Source organism: Biomphalaria glabrata, chromosome 3 (genome assembly GCF_947242115.1).
Source record: "Biomphalaria glabrata chromosome 3, xgBioGlab47.1, whole genome shotgun sequence".
Classification (NCBI taxonomy): Eukaryota; Metazoa; Mollusca; class Gastropoda; family Planorbidae; genus Biomphalaria; species Biomphalaria glabrata.
The window spans coordinates 7,558,117-7,576,558 of NC_074713.1; the positions used below are offsets into that span (position 1 = coordinate 7,558,117).

Consider the following 18,442-nt stretch of genomic DNA (forward strand, 5'->3'; position numbering starts at 1 on the left):
TATACTTTAAAAAATCTGGCAAGTGTGTAATTTAAGTTTGTTCTCGTGAATTTAAGTGTGTGTAGATCTATTATTGAGATTGGTGACATTTCGCGACGGATCCAGAACCAGAGAGTCAAGCTCCAGATTTCCTGAGATTCATCTTACATTTGTTTTAGTGCTGTAAGTAGGCCTACCTATACTCTTTAGAGTCTAGATATAAAAACAATGAACCCTAACAAATAATAAAAACATTAATTAATCATTATGATTAATAATAATTAAATAATAGGTAGATCTACCGACTATTATTAGTATTATTATTATTAACTACATCTATTAGTAATATTTACTAATATTACTAGATTATAGTAGATTCTATATGAACATAATGAACGGAGATAATCATCATAATATTCATAATCATAATCAATGAGTTAACTCAGACCGACTCGGCTTAAAACAAGAGAATTTAGGGCTAGGCTAGGCAATAAAACGATATTCTTTATTTAAACTTACAAAAAAAACATTATAAATACCGGTATATAGAACTTGACTGGCCTGAGTCTATTATAGTAGTTTATTTATTTCGGACATTACATGAATTCGGACATTTGCTGTTTTTTGTGGTCATTAAATAATTATTTTAATATGTATTATAAAACTAGCGTGCTGTATAATGTGCTTGACCAATTTCCAATGATTCTAACCCAATTTCCTTCCATTTAGCTGTCTTTTTATGTAAGAAAAACGAATTTCAAATTTGTTAGTCAGGTTGTTGTTTTTTCCTATGTTACCCGGATGACTTTACCTCTTCCTAGAGTTAAGACTATATTTTTTGATTGGCTAAGTCTATACTAATGAGCTCGGCAATATTAATTCTGTTTTTGGAGCAGATTTATTTGATTTATAAGCCAAGTTTTCTAATTCCATACCAAAAAAAAAATTAATACGGTGTCCGAATTAAATTACGATTTTCTTACCAAAATTTATTTCGGACAGCCAGTTTTGGACATCAATAAAAATGATCTTATATTATATTTGTTCGTTTGTTGTTGTTTTTTTAATAGAGAATAAATGGGCAAATGTTTGGAGTGAGCTTGGTACATTGAATGAAGTTAAATGCTTAGATCTAGACCTACTAGATAGATCTAGATTTATATAGAGAGAATATAGAGGATTCAGTTAGGCAAGAATGGCTATCGTAACCTGTAGGGGCCTACTATACTACAAAAGATCATCTGTATTAGAAATTTATTAAATTAATAAACAAAAAAAACACAAACATTCAACACACATCTAATCATGCAAACCCCAAACATTCAACACACATAAAATAAACAAACATAAAATAAGTCTAAAAGTCGGTGCAGAAATCACTATTCCAGTGACCTAATTTTGGTAGAATAAGTGTGTTCATATTTTTATTTTTTGTGTTCGTATTTTTGCATAGTTTGAAAACATCGTTATGATTTCATGTGAGGGGCTATGCCTGGGGATCTTAAAATTTAGTTAATGTTAATATAGAATTAAAATCTGAGTTTATTGATGCCTAAATATAGAGACTGTCCGAAATAAATTATGGTGTTCGGAATCAAATAATGTGGGTCAAATGTGTCCGATTTAAATGAAAACACACAGCCTCTTTGACCTTAAATATAATAACAAATATAGGTTTGGGGAACAAATATAAGTAGTCATCCTTATTCTCCTTTAACTAAAGAAGATTTTGATACGTCATTTTCTTTTCTATGTCAAACCATTGTAAAATAATGCGCTGTCAAAGTCAAACTTTCAAATTTGGGCCTATAGGTGTCCGAATAGCATAAACTACTCTAGATCTTGTTGTAAAATGTTCAGAAAGACGTTTTTATTGAACTTCTTCCTCACATCTATAATCTAGATCTAGTCTAGTAGATTTAGTTCCAAAATCAGCCTGGAAAACCAATGACTTCGTGACACTTGGTCTTGGCATAAGTGACATGCTGAAGTAGATCTAATTATGTTTAATCTTCTAAGAGTTCTATTTTAGATTCAAACATTGGGATTATGATGAGACCATCTAGAAACATGTTTTTACACCTGAATCTTATCTTTGTGTCTGTATGACACTGTGTTAGAGATACACTTGTAGATCTATTCATGTTTTTATCATACATAAAAATCTACTTGGCCAGGTAAATATATAAACTTTATTTGCAGTGACAGTTCTTCATGAGTTACTCAATTTATGTGTGCACCAATGGATATTCTAACAGACCTTCAGAGTGATACTTCATTTGCCTTTAATTTTCATAGTAGTTCCTGTAAAGGTATGTTGTATTTCCTTCATAAATCTGATTCCATTTTGTTTGATTGAAGGAAGTTGGAAATCTTAGACTTGGGTCATTTCATGCCCTTTGCATCAAAGGGTGGCAAGCTCTCTCTTTTACAAATCTAATATCTGGTAAAAATTTTGAATATGTTGTTTATCCCATTCTCAAATCAAGTTAAAACTTTCCTCCACTATTTATTGTACCTAACAAAACATGAATCTTTAATAAAAAAAATTAGTCAATTATTGGTCATTTTGTTTGAAATTGAAATTCTACATTGAGATAAGTTGTAAATGTGTTCTTCCACGTAGATAATAAAAAAAAAAGTATTTTTATATTTTGCTTGTCAATTGTCTTGGGCATCTTGATACTACTAATTGTCTGAGAGTAAGAATAGGAAAACTTTTTTTGCATCTTTAATTTTAGAGATACTCATGAGTTGACATTTCTTAAATGTTTTTTTTTTTTAACCCAAACATTTATAAATTCCTTTGTTGTGTATTAGTTGCCTGTTAAGTTAGTAACATTCAAAACCACTCCTTAGGTACAATTTAAGTCACCTGTGCTGATCATATCATTCATGTACACTAGAAAATATACTTCACTAGAATGAAGTAAGTGTAAACTTTAACAGAAAACTAAGTCGTTGCTTGTTTGAAATCCATAATATCCATATTTTTCAATGCTGTTTTCTCCTGTCTAAATCTTAATTCTTAATTTATTATGTGACATGTCAAGGCTACTGACAATGCTGTACAATTAAGCGTTAAAATGTAGGTATCTGTGGGGAAAAATCATACTGTCATAGGCGGGGTTATCCATGGAGCAACTGGACAGGCCAGTTACTTTCCAAGTCAGTGTTAGCCAGAGATACAAAGAGTGGCTCAACCAATGGGTATCGGAAAGCACAGGCTGAGCTATTTAGATTACCACACCAAACTGAAGTGTCAATCCCCTCCCCCTAAAGAAAAATCTACAATCTTTCAGTTCCGAACAGGACACATCTTTACATTTTTACCTAAACACAATAAACCCCACACATTACTCCACTTCTGACACTTCGCTCACCCTAATGCCCCAATTTAATTCACCTTGGGCAAACCCCATTATAATGACCCAGCATAACCAACACTCTGTATGGTGGTGTGGAATAGCTAATAATAATAATTTTATTTATAAAGCGCTGTTAACAAACAAAATGTAGGCTCAAGGCACTGTAATATTACAAACACAAACACGACAGCTAAAATGACAATTAATCTAAAAAAGTTTTAAACAGGTAGGTCTTAATGTTCTTCTTAAAAGTGGTGTAGTATGTTGTCTGAAATCAATGGGGAGCGAGTTCCAAACCTTTGGTCCGTGCACTGAAAAAGCCCGCAGAGCATAGCTTTTGAGGGAGAACATGGCACCACTTAAAGCGTTAGTCCATTGAGCGCATGGCTCTCCGAGGGACATATGGAGTAATCAGGTAGCTAAGGTACAAGGGCATCTCATTGTTATATATACACTGATGACAAAGTGTGGTGACCTTGTAATCGATTCTCGCTTTCGCGGGAAGTCAATGGAGCGTGTGCAAGAGCGTCCTAGCAGAATCTCGTCTTGTTTTTTCTAAGGACTATTCGTGCAGCATTGTTCTGAATACGTTGCAGATTGGCTATTTTGTAATCGGGTATACCTGCTAGCATGGCGTTGCAGTAGTCAATGCAGGATAGTATGCCACAGCTAGTGTTTTTCTTGACTCCGTTGTTAAATATGGTCGGATCTGGCCTAATCTGGGCAGCTGCAGATAAAGACCCTTGCAGAGCTGACTTGTGTGTGGTTTGAAAGATAGTGTTGAGTTGAAAACTCCCAAGATTCCACACTACATGGACATAAGGAACCTGGCAGTTTGTGATAAAAAGTTCTGTGTTTTTTACTTTTGAAACGTTGTTCCTAGTGCCAATCTTAATTCTGTCTTGTCTTCGTTCATCTTGAGTTTATTCTCAACCATCCAATCTCTCACCCTTGCAACGGTACCACTGATTTTCTCTGCCAGATGCGACACCTTTGAGGGTACTGAGGAAGTGTATAACTGAGTCATCAAAGAAATGGTATAAGATGCCGGTTGGCCATATAACACAGTTGAGTGGATATGTATACATAGTGAACAGTACTGGGCCTAGAACTGATCCTTGGGGTACTCCGTACTTCAGAGAGTAAGCTTGTTGATTCTGTCCCGTTAACGACACTTTGGGTGCGTTCAGTTTGGTAAGATCCAAGCCACTTTAGGACGATTCCTGCTAAACCAAAAGTGGCAGAGAAACTTTTTTCCTTGGCACATACTGTAGTAGAGCATAGAGCAGCAAAAGCTGGCTAGAAGAATCGGGTGGGGGGGGGGGGGAGTAGAATTAAAACCCACTTGATTTTCATTAATTTATTAGCTATGGTATTAAAGTGTAACTAATAAATTTTTGTGACATTGAATATTTCATTTTTCATATTTTACTAACATGTTTATGTATTAATTTCACTATACTGTTTTTATTTAAAAAAAATTGACATCTGTTTGCAGACATGGAAAACCATCCTATCACAGAATGCTTTGACACAACTTTTTCCAGCATCAATGGAGCAGACATTGCAGAAGTGTCAGAACTTGATTCTACACAAGTTCTTTTTGATATCTCATCAGAGGATGCTTACTTTGAAGATGATTACTTGCAGGACTTCAGCTCTCCAGAATCTAAGTCAACTATGTTTAGTAAGACAAATTCAGAATACACAATATTAGCAAATCTTTTTTGTATTACACATGAGGATGAGGACAAGTTTTACAATTTGGACAGTTTATTACAAGATTCTTTCAGTGACCTTCAGCCAGTATTCCCTCCTAAGCTGAATTGTGAACTTCTTTCTGTAAGCATACCATTTGATGCCAGTTACTGTTTAACAGAAAAATCTCAAGTCCGCAGCATTAAGTCTACCAGAAGAAAACACAACTCTGAACCAGACAGATCATCCAACAAGTTGACTGTCACATGCTGTAAAGAAACACAAACTGATGCCATTGAAACAGATGTCTTGATGGTGGAAACTTTATCTATAGATTCTGATTTTGGACTGAAGATTGCTTTTGACTGTTCTTTAATTGATAACAGTATTTGCATTGAAGATACTGATGTTGGTCTGGCTAACTATATATCCAGTAAAATGGCTCATGAAGAGTTAAGGAATAATGAAATGTGTATTGAAAATGTATCATTTGCAGAAGAAAATGGGAATGTGTCAGATTTATTCTCTTTAGAATGCTGTCCAATATCTACATCACCACACTGCATCATGCCTTTATCTTGCAGCTGTGAGAGAATTAAATCTAATGACAATCACAATTCTTGCTTACCACATTTAGACCTTCATAACAAATGTTCACAACATGGATGCTACCAAAGCTCATCACATTCTGCAGGCCCCTTTGAGACCATTGGCATTCAAGACTCTTCTAGTCCTCGTGGAAACTGTCAGACTTGCTCAGTATCTTCATGCCATTCCAAAAAACTTGGTTTGATTTCCAATGAGAACAATAATAAAGGGCAAACATATTCCTGCTTTTCCAATTCAGGCCGAACAAATGTTGGTGTTATGACAGATTTTATTGGACATAGATGTAACCCTGTCATCTGTTGTGATTCCTATTGCCTGAGTGCATGTTCAAAGATATTGCAAATAAACAGGAAAAAAAGGTACAAATTTGAAATGTTTACAGTTAAATACATGATTGACAGCTACTCAAAATTTCACAAATTAAAAATGAAACACAGAAATATCACTGTTGCCAATTCAGACTCTTCACAATGTTATAAACATCACCTGTTTAAAAACTTTTAAGTCAAAGTATCTAAGTTTGGCATATCCATGTACATATTTTCTTGTTGCAACAGAGTTTTTTTGTCATAAAAGTACTATAAATAAATGACAAGTGTCCAAAATTTGTATAGAAAGTTATGTATCCAAATATTAATCTTGCATTAGTTAAAAAATATCTAGAAAAGTATTGCTTAAATAGTCATTTGTAAATATGTAAAGTTCAGTTTCACCATGTATGCATAAGTTTCATCTAAAAATTGTTTATATTTATCATTCTTTAACCATGTACTTAAAAACTAAATTTATTGTACATTTTGATATATTGAAGAGTTACAATAACCATGTATGCATAAGTTTCATCTAAAAATTGTTTATATTTATCATTCTTTAACCATGTACTTAAAAACTAAATTGTACATTTTGATATATTCAAATGTCTGTTCTAAATGTTTATATCACATGAAAGTCTTAAATTGTTTATGTGTCTGCTTAAAGTGTTTTTGAGGAAATAGATGCTTTCTATATATTTTCTAATTGAAGGATAAATTCAAAATCATAAATTCCTATTTACCCCAAAAACCCATGTATAATTATCCACCTATTGAAATAAAAATTCATGTTACATCTAGAGTAGACTAAACTGTTGCAGTATGTTCCTTGATAAATTATATTTCCTAGTGGTACAGTTGTAAAGGCAGTTAAATCTGGTTTTATTATAAACTTGTTATTATAAAATGTTGAATTTAATAGTCTTGATAGTTTAAAATGTTGAATTTCCAACCTTATAGCCAAAGGCAATCACTTGCCTTAAATTTATTGCACCCATTTTATTTTAATTATTCCCTTACAATTTTGTGAAAGCAATTTGTAATCAAATTTTTTTTTCAATTTTTTTTTTTAAGCCATACAAATTAAATTATATTCCTATTGTCTTGTCTCTTTCATATTTTGAAGTAGCTAACTTTGATTCCCCCAGTATCTATTGGTCAAATTTATCTTTGAGGATTTGGCGTTTGTTTCCATATGGCAAACATTGTCCTACTGTTAATGGATTGCCCAAACAATTTGCATTTAGGTAGTGTCTTACTTTGTATTCAGTTTTTGATGCTTTAGGTAAAATTATTCATCACACAATTTTAAGAGGAAGGATCAAAATTTTTTTTTCCAAAAGTGTATTGGCAATTGGTAATTATTTTACTTTTGTAGTGTTTCACTTTGACTTTCACTTAATGTTTAAACATTTGATGTTTACAAATGTTTAAACATTTGATTTAATTAATTTATTCCCTCAGTGTTAGATTGTCAAGACAATTTAAAATCATTCGATTGGTGTTTTATTTCTCCTTCGTTTTGTTTTTGATTATTTAGCTTACATTCTTTCCCCTAGTGTCAGATGGATTGTCAAGACAAATGTAATCATTTGAATAGTGTAGTGTTTCATTTGTTTTATTAGTCTTTTTTTTTTATGATTTAGCTAAGTTTCATTCCCCCAGTGTTAGATGGATTTTCAGACAATGTGTAATCATTTAAATTGTGTAGTGTTTCAATTGTCTATTGTTTTTGATAATTTAGCTAACATTCATTCCCCCAGTGTTAGCTGAACAGTCAAGACAATGTGTAATCATTTGAATAGTGTAGTGTTTCATTTTTGTCTGTTTTTTTTTTGTTTTTGATGATTTAGCTAACATTTATTCCCCCAGGGTTAGATGGATTGTCAAGACAATGTGTAATCATTTGAATAGTGTAATGTTTCATTTCTTTTTGTTGTTTTTGATGGTCTAGCTAACATTCATTCCCCCAGTGTTAGCTGAACAGTCAAGACAATGTGTAATCATTTGAATAGTGTAGTGTTTCATTTGTCTTTTTGTTTTTGATGGTCTAGGTAACATTCATTCCCCCAGTGTTAGCTGAACAGTCAAGACAATGTGTAATCATTTGAATAGTGTTTCGTCTTTTTGTTTTTGATGATTTAGCTAACATTCATTCCCCCAGTGTTAGCTGAACAGTCAAGACAATGTGTAATCATTTGATTTGTGTAGTGTTTCATTTGTCTTTTTGTTTTTGATGATTTAGCTAACATTTATTCCCCCAGTGTTAGATGGATTGTCAAGACAATGTGTAATCATTTGAATAGTGTAGTGTTTCATTTGTGTTTTTGTTTTTGATTTAGCTTACATTCTTTCCCCTAGTGTCAGATGGATTGTCAAGACAAATGTAATCATTTGAATAGTGTAGTGTTTCATTTGTGTTTTTGTTTTTGATTTAGCTTACATTCTTTCCCCTAGTGTCAGATGGATTGTCAAGACAAATGTAATCATTTGAATAGTGTAGTGTTTCATTTGTTTTATTATGTCTTTTTTTTTTTTTGATGATTTAGCTAAGTTTCATTCCCCCAGTTTTAGATGGATTTTCAATGTGTAATCATTTGATTTGTGTAGTGTTTGTCTTTTTGTTTTTGATGATTTAGCTAACATTTATTCCCCCAGTGTTAGATGGATTGTCAAGACAATGTGTAATCATTTGAATAGTGTAGTGTTTCATTTTTGTCTTTTTTATTTTTGATGATTTAGCTAACATTTATTCCCCCAGTGTTAGATGGATTGTCAAGACAATGTGTAATCATTTGAATAGTGTAATGTTTCATTTCTTTTTGTTGTTTTTGATGGTCTAGCTAACATTCATTCCCCCAGTGTTAGCTGAACAGTCAAGACAATGTGTAATCATTTGAATAGTGTAGTGTTTCATTTGTCTTTTTGTTTTTGATGGTCTAGCTAACATTCATTCCCCCAGTGTTAGCTGAACAGTCAAGACAATGTGTAATCATTTGAATAGTGTTTCGTCTTTTTGTTTTTGATGATTTAGCTAACATTCATTCCCCCAGTGTTAGCTGAACAGTCAAGACAATGTGTAATCATTTGATTTGTGTAGTGTTTCATTTGTCTTTTTGTTTTTGATGATTTAGCTAACATTCATTCCCCCAGTGTTAGCTAAACAGTCAAGACAATGTGTAATCATTTGAATAGTGTAGCGTTTCATTTGTCTTTTCTTTTGTTTTTGATGATTTAGCTAACATTTATTCCCCCAGTGTTAGATGGATTGTCAAGACAATGTGTAATCATTTGAATAGTGTAATGTTTCATTTCTTTTTGTTGTTTTTGATGGTCTAGCTAACATTCATTCCCCCAGTGTTAGCTGAACAGTCAAGACAATGTGTAATCATTTGAATAGTGTAGCGTTTCATTTGTCTTTTTGTTTTTGATGATTTAGCTAACATTTATTCCCCCAGTGTTAGATGGATTGTCAAGACAATGTGTAATCATTTGAATAGTTTAGCGTATCATTTGTCTTTTTTTTTGTTTTTGATGGTCTAGCTAACATTCATTCCCCCAGTGTTAGCTGAACAGTCAAGACAATGTGTAATCATTTGAATAGTGTTTCGTCTTTTTGTTTTTGATGATTTAGCTAACATTCATTCCCCCAGTGTTAGCTGAACAGTCAAGACAATGTGTAATCATTTGAATAGTGTAGTGTTTCATTTGTCTTTTATCATTTTTTTGTTTTTGATGATTTAGCTAACATTTATCCCCCCGGTGTTAGCTGAACAGTCAAGACAATGTGTAATCATTTGATTTGTGTAGTGTTTGTCTTTTTGTTTTTGATGATTTAGCTAACATTTATCCCCCCAGTGTTAGCTGAACAGTCAAGACAATGTGTAATCATTTGAATAGTGTAGTGTTTCATTTGTCTTTTATCATTTTTTGTTTTTGATGATTTAGCTAACATTTATCCCCCCGGTGTTAGCTGAACAGTCAAGACAATGTGTAATCATTTGATTTGTGTAGTGTTTGTCTTTTTGTTTTTGATGATTTAGCTAACATTTATCCCCCCAGTGTTTGCTGAACAGTCAAGACAAAGTGTAATCATTTGATTTGTGTAGTGTTTCTTTCATCCTTCATTTTGTTTTTGATGATTTAGCTAACATTCATTCCTCCAGTGTTAGATGGATTGTCAAGACAATTTGTAATTATTTGAATAGTTTTTTGTTTTTTTTATTAACCTTGTCAATTCATAATTGTTTTATTATTGTAGATTTGTATTTTGTCTTGTTTTCATTCCTTTTGGTGATTTTAAGCTAACATTTTCCCCCAAGTGTAGGATGGATTATGGACAAATTTTCTAATCTCTTCATTATTATTTGATTGTCAATAATTTTTGATCAAGCTAACATTTATTCCCCTGGTGATAGATTATAAAAACATTTTTTAAGTCATAGTTTTTGTTTTGATTACTTAAAATCAATTCTCCTGTATAAGATGAATTATTGAAACATTTTGTAGTTCCTTCAATATTGTAGTTTTGTATTGTTGTTTTTTTCTCATGTTTTTGATGATTAAGCTAATATTTATATTGCCTGTGTTAGATGGATTATCAAAATTATTTGTAACATTTGGATAGTATAGTGTTTCATTTTGTTTTGGATGATTTAGTTAACATTAGTTCCACATGTTTAATCAAAACAATTTGTCCTTTTCAGTTTTCTTGTTGTGTATTGTCTTGAACTGGTTGCATAACTTGCATTTATTTAGTGCTTGGATAGTTGAAGCAATTTGTAATTGTTTTAGTATTATTAGTGTAAGTTTTTTTGATTAGGCTAACATTCCCTCAGTGTTAGATGTGATTTAGTTAACATTAATTCAGCGTGTCTAGACCATTCTTTGGGTAGTGTCATATCAGTAAGAATTTTAAGATAAAATCACCCCATTTTTCACTTAGTTAACATTAATTCCCCTGGTGTTTGTTGAATATAAAATTTGTCTTAACATTTATCTAAATATTAAGACTAGTTTTTGCAAATTGCTTTCATAAATTTAATTGATGCTTTAAACTAGCTATAAAATTTCAGTTAAGATTTTTCTTGTAGATGGAAAGTTTCTTACAAAGCTGTTTCCCTTACTTCATTCTATATGTATCTCTGTAGCATTAGACTAGTTCTCAAAACATTGTAATAAATGTTCTCCACTGCTAGAGAATATTACCTGTTTATTTTTTTGAGTCAGGTTTTAAATATATATTTTTCTCTTTTTAGGAATTGACATGACACTTTTATTTGCTAGTTAACAATGTTAGAGTGTTGCATTCATTTATTGTTAGGTGTGACTGACTTTCATAAACACAAATGTTGCAAGTGCAAGGTGAAACTGTAAGGAACGTCTTAAAGGCCTTTGTTTTTTACTTTTAATGGACTGTTTGGAGAAATGTTTTTAATTCAAACTTCTATCGGAAGTAATTAATTTCAACAAGAAGTTACCTAACCTTGACCTAATATTTTCTTATATAAATGTATTTGACTTGTTTATTAATAAACTTTTATCAATAAAGATTGTACAATAAAAAGTGGGTGTTTGTTTATAAAGTTGTATACTTACATGTTTAACCTGAGTAAATCACAATTCAATTATTTTCAAAATGTTTTCTTAAAGTGATTCTCTACAAATCTTGACTAGGCACTATATATTTAATGTACAGATGTTGATGCAAATAGATTCAAAATAATCATCAAACGTTTTGGCATTAATAGCTCAAAGAACTCCAAATAGGTCATTTTCTCCTGTTTACATCGGAATTTATTGCTCAACTTGGAATAATTAGTTGTAAAGTACTTCAAAATCATTAGAAAGTTGCTAGATATTGTAATGTCAATCAAGAATAACTTTCATAAACACAATCACTAATTTTATTCTTGGTTAACCTTTGACAAACTCTCCATCGTTAACCTATCACAACTCTCCAACTGACAGTTTATGTATACAATGAACATTCCCAATTCTGATAACTATTACATTTTTAAACTTTCACTTGAAAGATTATATAACTAAAATGTATTTTATTAGATCAATACTGAATATGCATTAGTTTGGGATGCTTTAACACCATAAAACAGACCAACTCAAGCCCAATAAGATCACAACTGAAAATGACAACAAACTAATGGGCTGTTGCTGTTACTTTGAACTCTCCACTTGGTGGAGAGAGGGGAACTGCTGCCTGGGCAACGTTCTGACCATAGCCAAAGTCCCAGGCTCCTGTCCTCCACAGAACGAGCCATATTTGTCTTATGACTGAAAGACTCCATTGTATGTATATCACTAGTTTTATTGACTCTCCATGACATGTGCTTAAAGTAATAATGATTACTTAAGCCGTAAAAGCTAGTGTTTTTTTACAGGATGTTGTATTTCTCTGACAGGGTTCCTTGACATATCATACGAGACATTTCATCATTGCATAAAGTGCATTTTGCAAACATAAGTACAAGTAGGTGTAATTACGTAATTAACATATTGAGCAAGTTAACCCTAAATGATGAATTGCTATAATGATGAAATGTTGCAATGATGAAATGTCTCGTATGATGTGTCTGGTCACCCTCTGACAGTAGCATATTAATTTTTCTTTAAAACTAAAATCTAAACTTGGCAAGCACTTCTTTGTATCTTTGAGAGTTTTGAATCCTGCACATGCTACATATTAAATTTTCCAGATTGCAGAATTATTTCCATGCATAAATAAGGCATGTAATTTGTTTATGTGACAGCAGATACTGACTCCCAACTCTTCAGAGCTAGGCTGAAAACAATTCTTTTAGTACAAAGAAAGTACCACTTTCAGACCTTGCATGAAATCAATAGGGCAGATGATGTAAAGGTCATCTGTATCTATGGCTGATGGTTAACAAGGGAACCATGTGGCCAGCAACTGGCATGGTGGCTGAGATTGGTAAAGCGCTTTGCTTCCAATTGAGGTCTTAGGTTCAAATCTTAAAGAAAGCTGGGATTTTTTAATTTCAGGATTTTTAGGACGGCACTAACTTCACCCAACTCTGACATTAGTTGATTAAAGTTTGCGCAGGCTAGTTCCCTTAATATGGCCGCCTGGTATGCACGCTGGACTGTCGCTCAGTTGTCTCAATGGTACAGGGTTAATACCCTGCCCCCTGCCATTCCCAGTTGTCCTTCAGGAGGTTTGGACTAGGAAGTAAATTATCTTTTACTCTGAAGGAATATCCGAAACATTTTACAGTCATATCATCCACAGTGCTATTATTAGTCAAGATAGCCTCAAAATAGCAAGTGGTCAACTTTCAACTCCTTGACTGACTTCTGACCAAGGGAATAGTGCTTAAATTAAATTTAAAAAAATAGAGCTCTAGTCATGTTTAAATAAAAAATTAATGACCCTAGGTATCTTTTTTTTTATCACAACTGGCTGGCAACAGTTTTGAAATGAGTGAAGAACTGATTTATTTCCCCCTCACCTCGCTGAGATGTCCATAAGGTTCGAGATGATCGCATTATTTTGACCTTTGACCCTGTAAAGGATTTTATCCCATGGCCAGGATGAGGGATTGACTTTTCACCGACCCTTCTGTCTGGAGGCCCCTATCAACTAGATTTTACTAGATGATCATGTAATCACATCCGTTAATTCCCCCTCAAAACAAGCAATAGAATTTTGATTTAAAAAAAATATATTTGACATCAAGACAAGTGAAAACAATTTATCTATGAGATGCATTGAAAGAAAATATTTCTTAAGTTTCTTTCTTTTATTCTCTTCAAAATGAAATCATCTAAACATCATTTCTGTGAAACAAACTTCTACATACACATTCTAGAATCTACTATCTCATTGGAAATACTGTAGAAATGACACATTTATATAGAGAGAGCAAAGTATAAACCAGAGGTAACAGTTAATAATGTCATGAATAATGTAATGATAGGACTGGGAGGTGACATACATAGATGTGTGCCTTTGATATGGACAACAGATCTCACAACAGTAGGAGTGCATGGCATTGTGTAAACCAAGAATAGTCTCAGACAAGTATTGGTTTAAATTTTGTACTTTTCTATTGTCAGTCAGGTAAGCAATAACAAAAAGGCGTTTTTTAAAAAGTTGTACTAAATTAATGACTCTAATACTAATAACAGATGCATTGACAGAAAGACTTGTTTGGTTAATAGGATATAATAGTTTCCAATAGTTTCCAAAAGTTGTTTTTTTTCAGCATAAAAACCTACTATAAAAACTTATAAAAACTTGTTTTTAATTGACTAAGCTGATATTGTGCCATCCTTTCATTAACTTTAAAGGTCTAAGAGTTTAGAAAATAAACCAAGGTTTCAGTTACAATTATAATGTACTTGTATACAATATGGTACCCAGAAATAAATGTCAAATTTACTGAACAAAAAAAACCTCCTTCACTGTTGTAAATGACATGTTTTTGTTTTTTTTATCCCTTACTACTACTACTTCTAATAATAATAACACAGTCAATGCATTCATGCATATCACTGATCATAAACAATGGAGTAACTTTTCTAGAGTATCACTGATCAAAATAACACATCTTTAGAGATCTAAGGGAGTTAAAGCAGTGCTTCTATACAGTTCACAACATTCAATAAGCAGATAAATGTTCACTTCTGGGTTAGGAAGGGGGAAAAAATAAATAGAAAAGAAAAATCTGCAAAATAGAAAAACAACACAAAATGGTTGACATTGGTTGACGCTCCTCTCCACTTTGTAAAGTTTACATAAACACATACACCAAGATCAGTTCAGTTTCTATAAACATGTCAACATACAATTCCAACAATGTGAAGTTTATTCAAAATCACATCGTGGTAGACTCAATGCTATGGCAAACATTCAGACACTAATTTCAAAAAATAGTGTTCATAAACAAAGATTGTTGTTTCATTCAGGGCTATAAGATAACGTTACTATATGTATCAATCTAAATATCTAAACATATACTCAGTAATTTATTTACACAAATACCACATATAAAAATACTTCTAAGCTTGGACTAAGTTTGTCAAAGAAAAGGCTTGAATACTAAAGTCTAGATTAACCCAAATACTTCCAGTAAATACACAGTCCTCTATTGTATGTACTTATAATACTAGAAAGTTCCACTACTTCCTTTAAAAAACCTTAACACCATTTTGATAAACATGTATATAGACAGAAGTTATTTCAACACTCAATCGGCATGAAAAAGGAACAGCAGCTTTTGTTTTCATGACAAAGACATGATTCTTCTGACACAGAGTATCACTCCATTCAATAAGATCACAGAGGAGACGTTAGAATTCATTCTTTTTGAAATACAGCATTTGACATCAAGAACAGGCAGTTAGAATTCATTCTTTTTGAAATACAGCATTTGACATCAAGAACAGGCAGTTTACACTTGAAGAGATTCCCATCATCACATAGCTAAGATACTGAGTTTGGTTGACAAATAAAACTAAACAGCATCACAAAACAAACAGTATTATACTGAATGTTTGGTCAACACAAAGTAATCCTATATCAAATTCTAATCATTAGTCTTGGCGGCTGTTTTGTTTTGTTCCTTCAGATATGAGGAATATTAAGTCCTAGCAAGAACCTCCTGCAGGATGGAATTGGGCAGAAGTTGAACTCGAGACCATCAGAAAGACACCCCAAAGATTATACCACCCGACCAACCAGCCATCCAATAATGCATGCTTTATTGACAACAGACTTAAAAAAAAAATCTCTTTTAACTAATACATAGATTCATTTCCATTTAATAAATCTACTTTATTGCACACACACAAAAATAAAACATTTCAGGTTAACCAATTACTAGAAAAAGTTCAATATTTGCTGGTTTCTGCTGAAAGTGCTTCCTTATTAAGAAAAAAGAACACACAAAATTTTTTTGTTTATAGAAAAAAAAAAGATGATAAAAATAAAAAAAAAAAGTATACAATAATTTTTAAAGCTACAAGTACATAAATCTCTACATAATACTGAAAACAATTTTAAATGCCTTTCATAAATTAAAAAAAAGTAAGTATAAAATAAATGAGCCATGGTTATTTGTAAAGTAAAAAAAAACAACATAATAAATGGTAAATAATAATATATTTTGATATTGAAAATTGGTCAAAACACCAGGTGGAGATGTTTAAAACTGGTTAAGACACCAGGTGGAGATGTTTAAAACTGGTTAAGACATCAGGTGGAGATGTTTAAAACTGGTTAAGATGTCAGGTTGTATAAAGTTGGTTAAGACAGCAGGTAGAGATGTTTCTTAAGTTGGTCAAGACATCAGGAGGGAAGGGACATAGGTCATAGTGGCATGAATAATTATATTATATTATATCATATGGAAGCTGATGCTCCACAAACTATTTTTACTGTCATCAGCCACCGCCGCAAGCTTTAGGGACATACATATAGATATACAGATATTTATAGGAGCTATATATGTATATATATATATATAATATATATATATATGGTAATGGTAAAACTTTTTTTTTGTTGTTATTCTGTATATTTATTTAAACTAAAAACCAACAACATAGGAATGTTCCAGTTTTAAAACAAATGTAAAACAAACAAAATTATGTCTTTGTAAAAACATTTTTCTTCTTCTATAAATAATAGAGTTGGAACAAAATTGGTCTTAATGTAGAAATGTCAAAAGCTTATTTTGCAAATGTTTGACAGTTTCATCTTTAAGAATTCCTCATTCATAAAGAAACAGTGGTATTATTTACTGTTCATCTTCTAGTGCTAATGAGATCAAATTCATACAAGTGCTCCTTCTTCCCAAGTGCCATTAGAGAATGGTATGGGTTGCCTGAATCAGCCAGGAAAACCAACGACTGAGCAGAGTTTAAGTCATTGATCAACATGCATGACTAGATTGACACATGAAATGTGTAGGACGTAATTATCTTCTTTTTTGAAGTAAAGTTTGTAATTTATAAGATAAGAAGAATAAATGTAGGACATCAATTTTGTAGGTCAAAGCATCTTACAAAATATAATCACCAATCTAGTGCATTGAAACTTTTGATATGAGTTGAAAAATAGGATTTATTTTTTTTTTGGGATGAATGTTGTTCAATGCTGACATAGTCCAAATTTTGATTTAGTGTACACAAGATTTCCAATGAATAAAAAACATTATGAAGTTCAAAATAAATAACAATCTTGAATGATATGAAAAGTATATAATAAGATTTAAATAATATTCTAGAGTATTATGTTTATTGAAGTTTTGTTTTGTGGTTTTAGTTTGTGGTAAGGGTTAGAGAAAGTTTATAATATGAGAAAACAAATGTATATAAAACAATGTCAGGATGACCTAAGAATCAAAACGAATCAAATAATGTAATTGTAAGATAAATTTCAGAAAATGAAAAATGTACTATCGAAACTAATTATTATTATGATTAATGGAATTATTTTTTTTAATTTCAATTGTTGCAGGGATAAAAAAGAAATGAAAATATACAAGTTTAAAAAAAAAAAAGTCCATAAAAGTTTTGCTTTGATTTACACACTTAAAAAGAAATTGAAAACAGGTTGAGGCTATAGTTTCATTCCTTCATGATCAAAACTTGTATTTCTAAAATACTGACACATTTTGATCCTTCGGACACATATTTTCCATTGGAGTATATCAAAAGTGTGAAAGCATGAGTGAATAAGTAGTGTCCTAAAATAAACAGGATAATCTCCCTTTCAAATCTTTCAACCATTAAGACACTCACAAGTCAATGTCCTAGAAAAAAAAAAAGCACATTTTTTTTGTTCACTCCTCTATCTTGTGGTTTAGTGAGACTTCTAGTCGCTGGTCTCCTTGTCAGACTCGGTCTCAACATGATTGTCTATTTCCACTTTGTAATTATACTTGGCAATGTAGCGGACCCATTTCTCTGGTGGGTCTGGGTTCTCAACACTAATTGATCTGACTTGGGCCTTGGAGACAGTTGACGCTGGCATGGTGAAGGAACAATCTGCCCACTGGTCCAGCTGATCTGGAATTTCATCATGCTGACCCAATGAGAGGTGTAGGACAAACAAATGGTTCTTGTAAGCACCTGAAAGTTGAAAATATTGAATATTTTACAATTTAGGAAACTAGGAACTGATTATTAAAAATGCCTTAGAGTTATAATTACAGTGAAAAAAAATTAGAACAAAAAATGATGCAACACATTCTTAAACTCAATAGATGACATTTAATTTACTTCAAGAAAAAACACAAATTCAATTTTTCAAAAAAAGTAAAGAACCCCTTTTAGAACTTGCAATCTTTAGGGCAGATGATGTAAAGGTCATCTGTTTTTATGGCTGACAGTTAATGAAGGTGTCATTGAGACTAGCACAATGACCAACCGCTTTGACTTTTTCCAACTAATGTCAGGTACCCATTAGAGTTGGGTAAACTCAGGGGCATCCTA

At 32.1% G+C, this 18,442-nt stretch overlaps 2 protein-coding genes across 3 annotated transcripts in view; one reads left to right on the forward strand and one right to left on the reverse strand.

Moving 5' to 3' along the window:
• Positions 1-63: 63 nt before the first annotated feature.
• LOC129925317 (uncharacterized) lies at positions 64-10,149 on the forward strand. Its single transcript, XM_056024959.1, has 3 exons — positions 64-162; positions 2,182-2,291; positions 4,846-10,149. The coding sequence occupies exons 2-3, from the start codon at positions 2,210-2,212 to the stop codon at positions 6,156-6,158; spliced, it is 1,395 nt and encodes a 464-aa protein (XP_055880934.1). The 5' UTR covers positions 64-162; positions 2,182-2,209; the 3' UTR covers positions 6,159-10,149.
• A 3,414-nt stretch (positions 10,150-13,563) lies between these two features.
• The window catches only part of LOC106055932 (protein stoned-B-like), a 29,753-nt gene continuing 24,874 nt past the window's right edge, over positions 13,564-18,442 (reverse strand). For both annotated transcript variants that reach the window (XM_013212430.2, XM_056023143.1), the window contains exon 5: positions 13,564-18,079. In XM_013212430.2, the coding sequence (XP_013067884.2) occupies positions 17,823-18,079 (257 nt within the window). In that variant the 3' untranslated portion in view covers positions 13,564-17,822. The remainder of the gene's footprint in view (positions 18,080-18,442) is intronic.

Bases quoted from the DNA above. Each gene is read 5' to 3' on its own strand.
- LOC129925317 (XM_056024959.1), top strand. From the start codon at position 2,210: ATGTGTGCACCAATGGATATTCTAACAGACCTTCAGAGTGATACTTCA. The intron at 2,292-4,845 runs GTATGTTGTATT...ATCTGTTTGCAG, and splicing joins TCATAGTAGTTCCTGTAAAG to ACATGGAAAACCATCCTATC.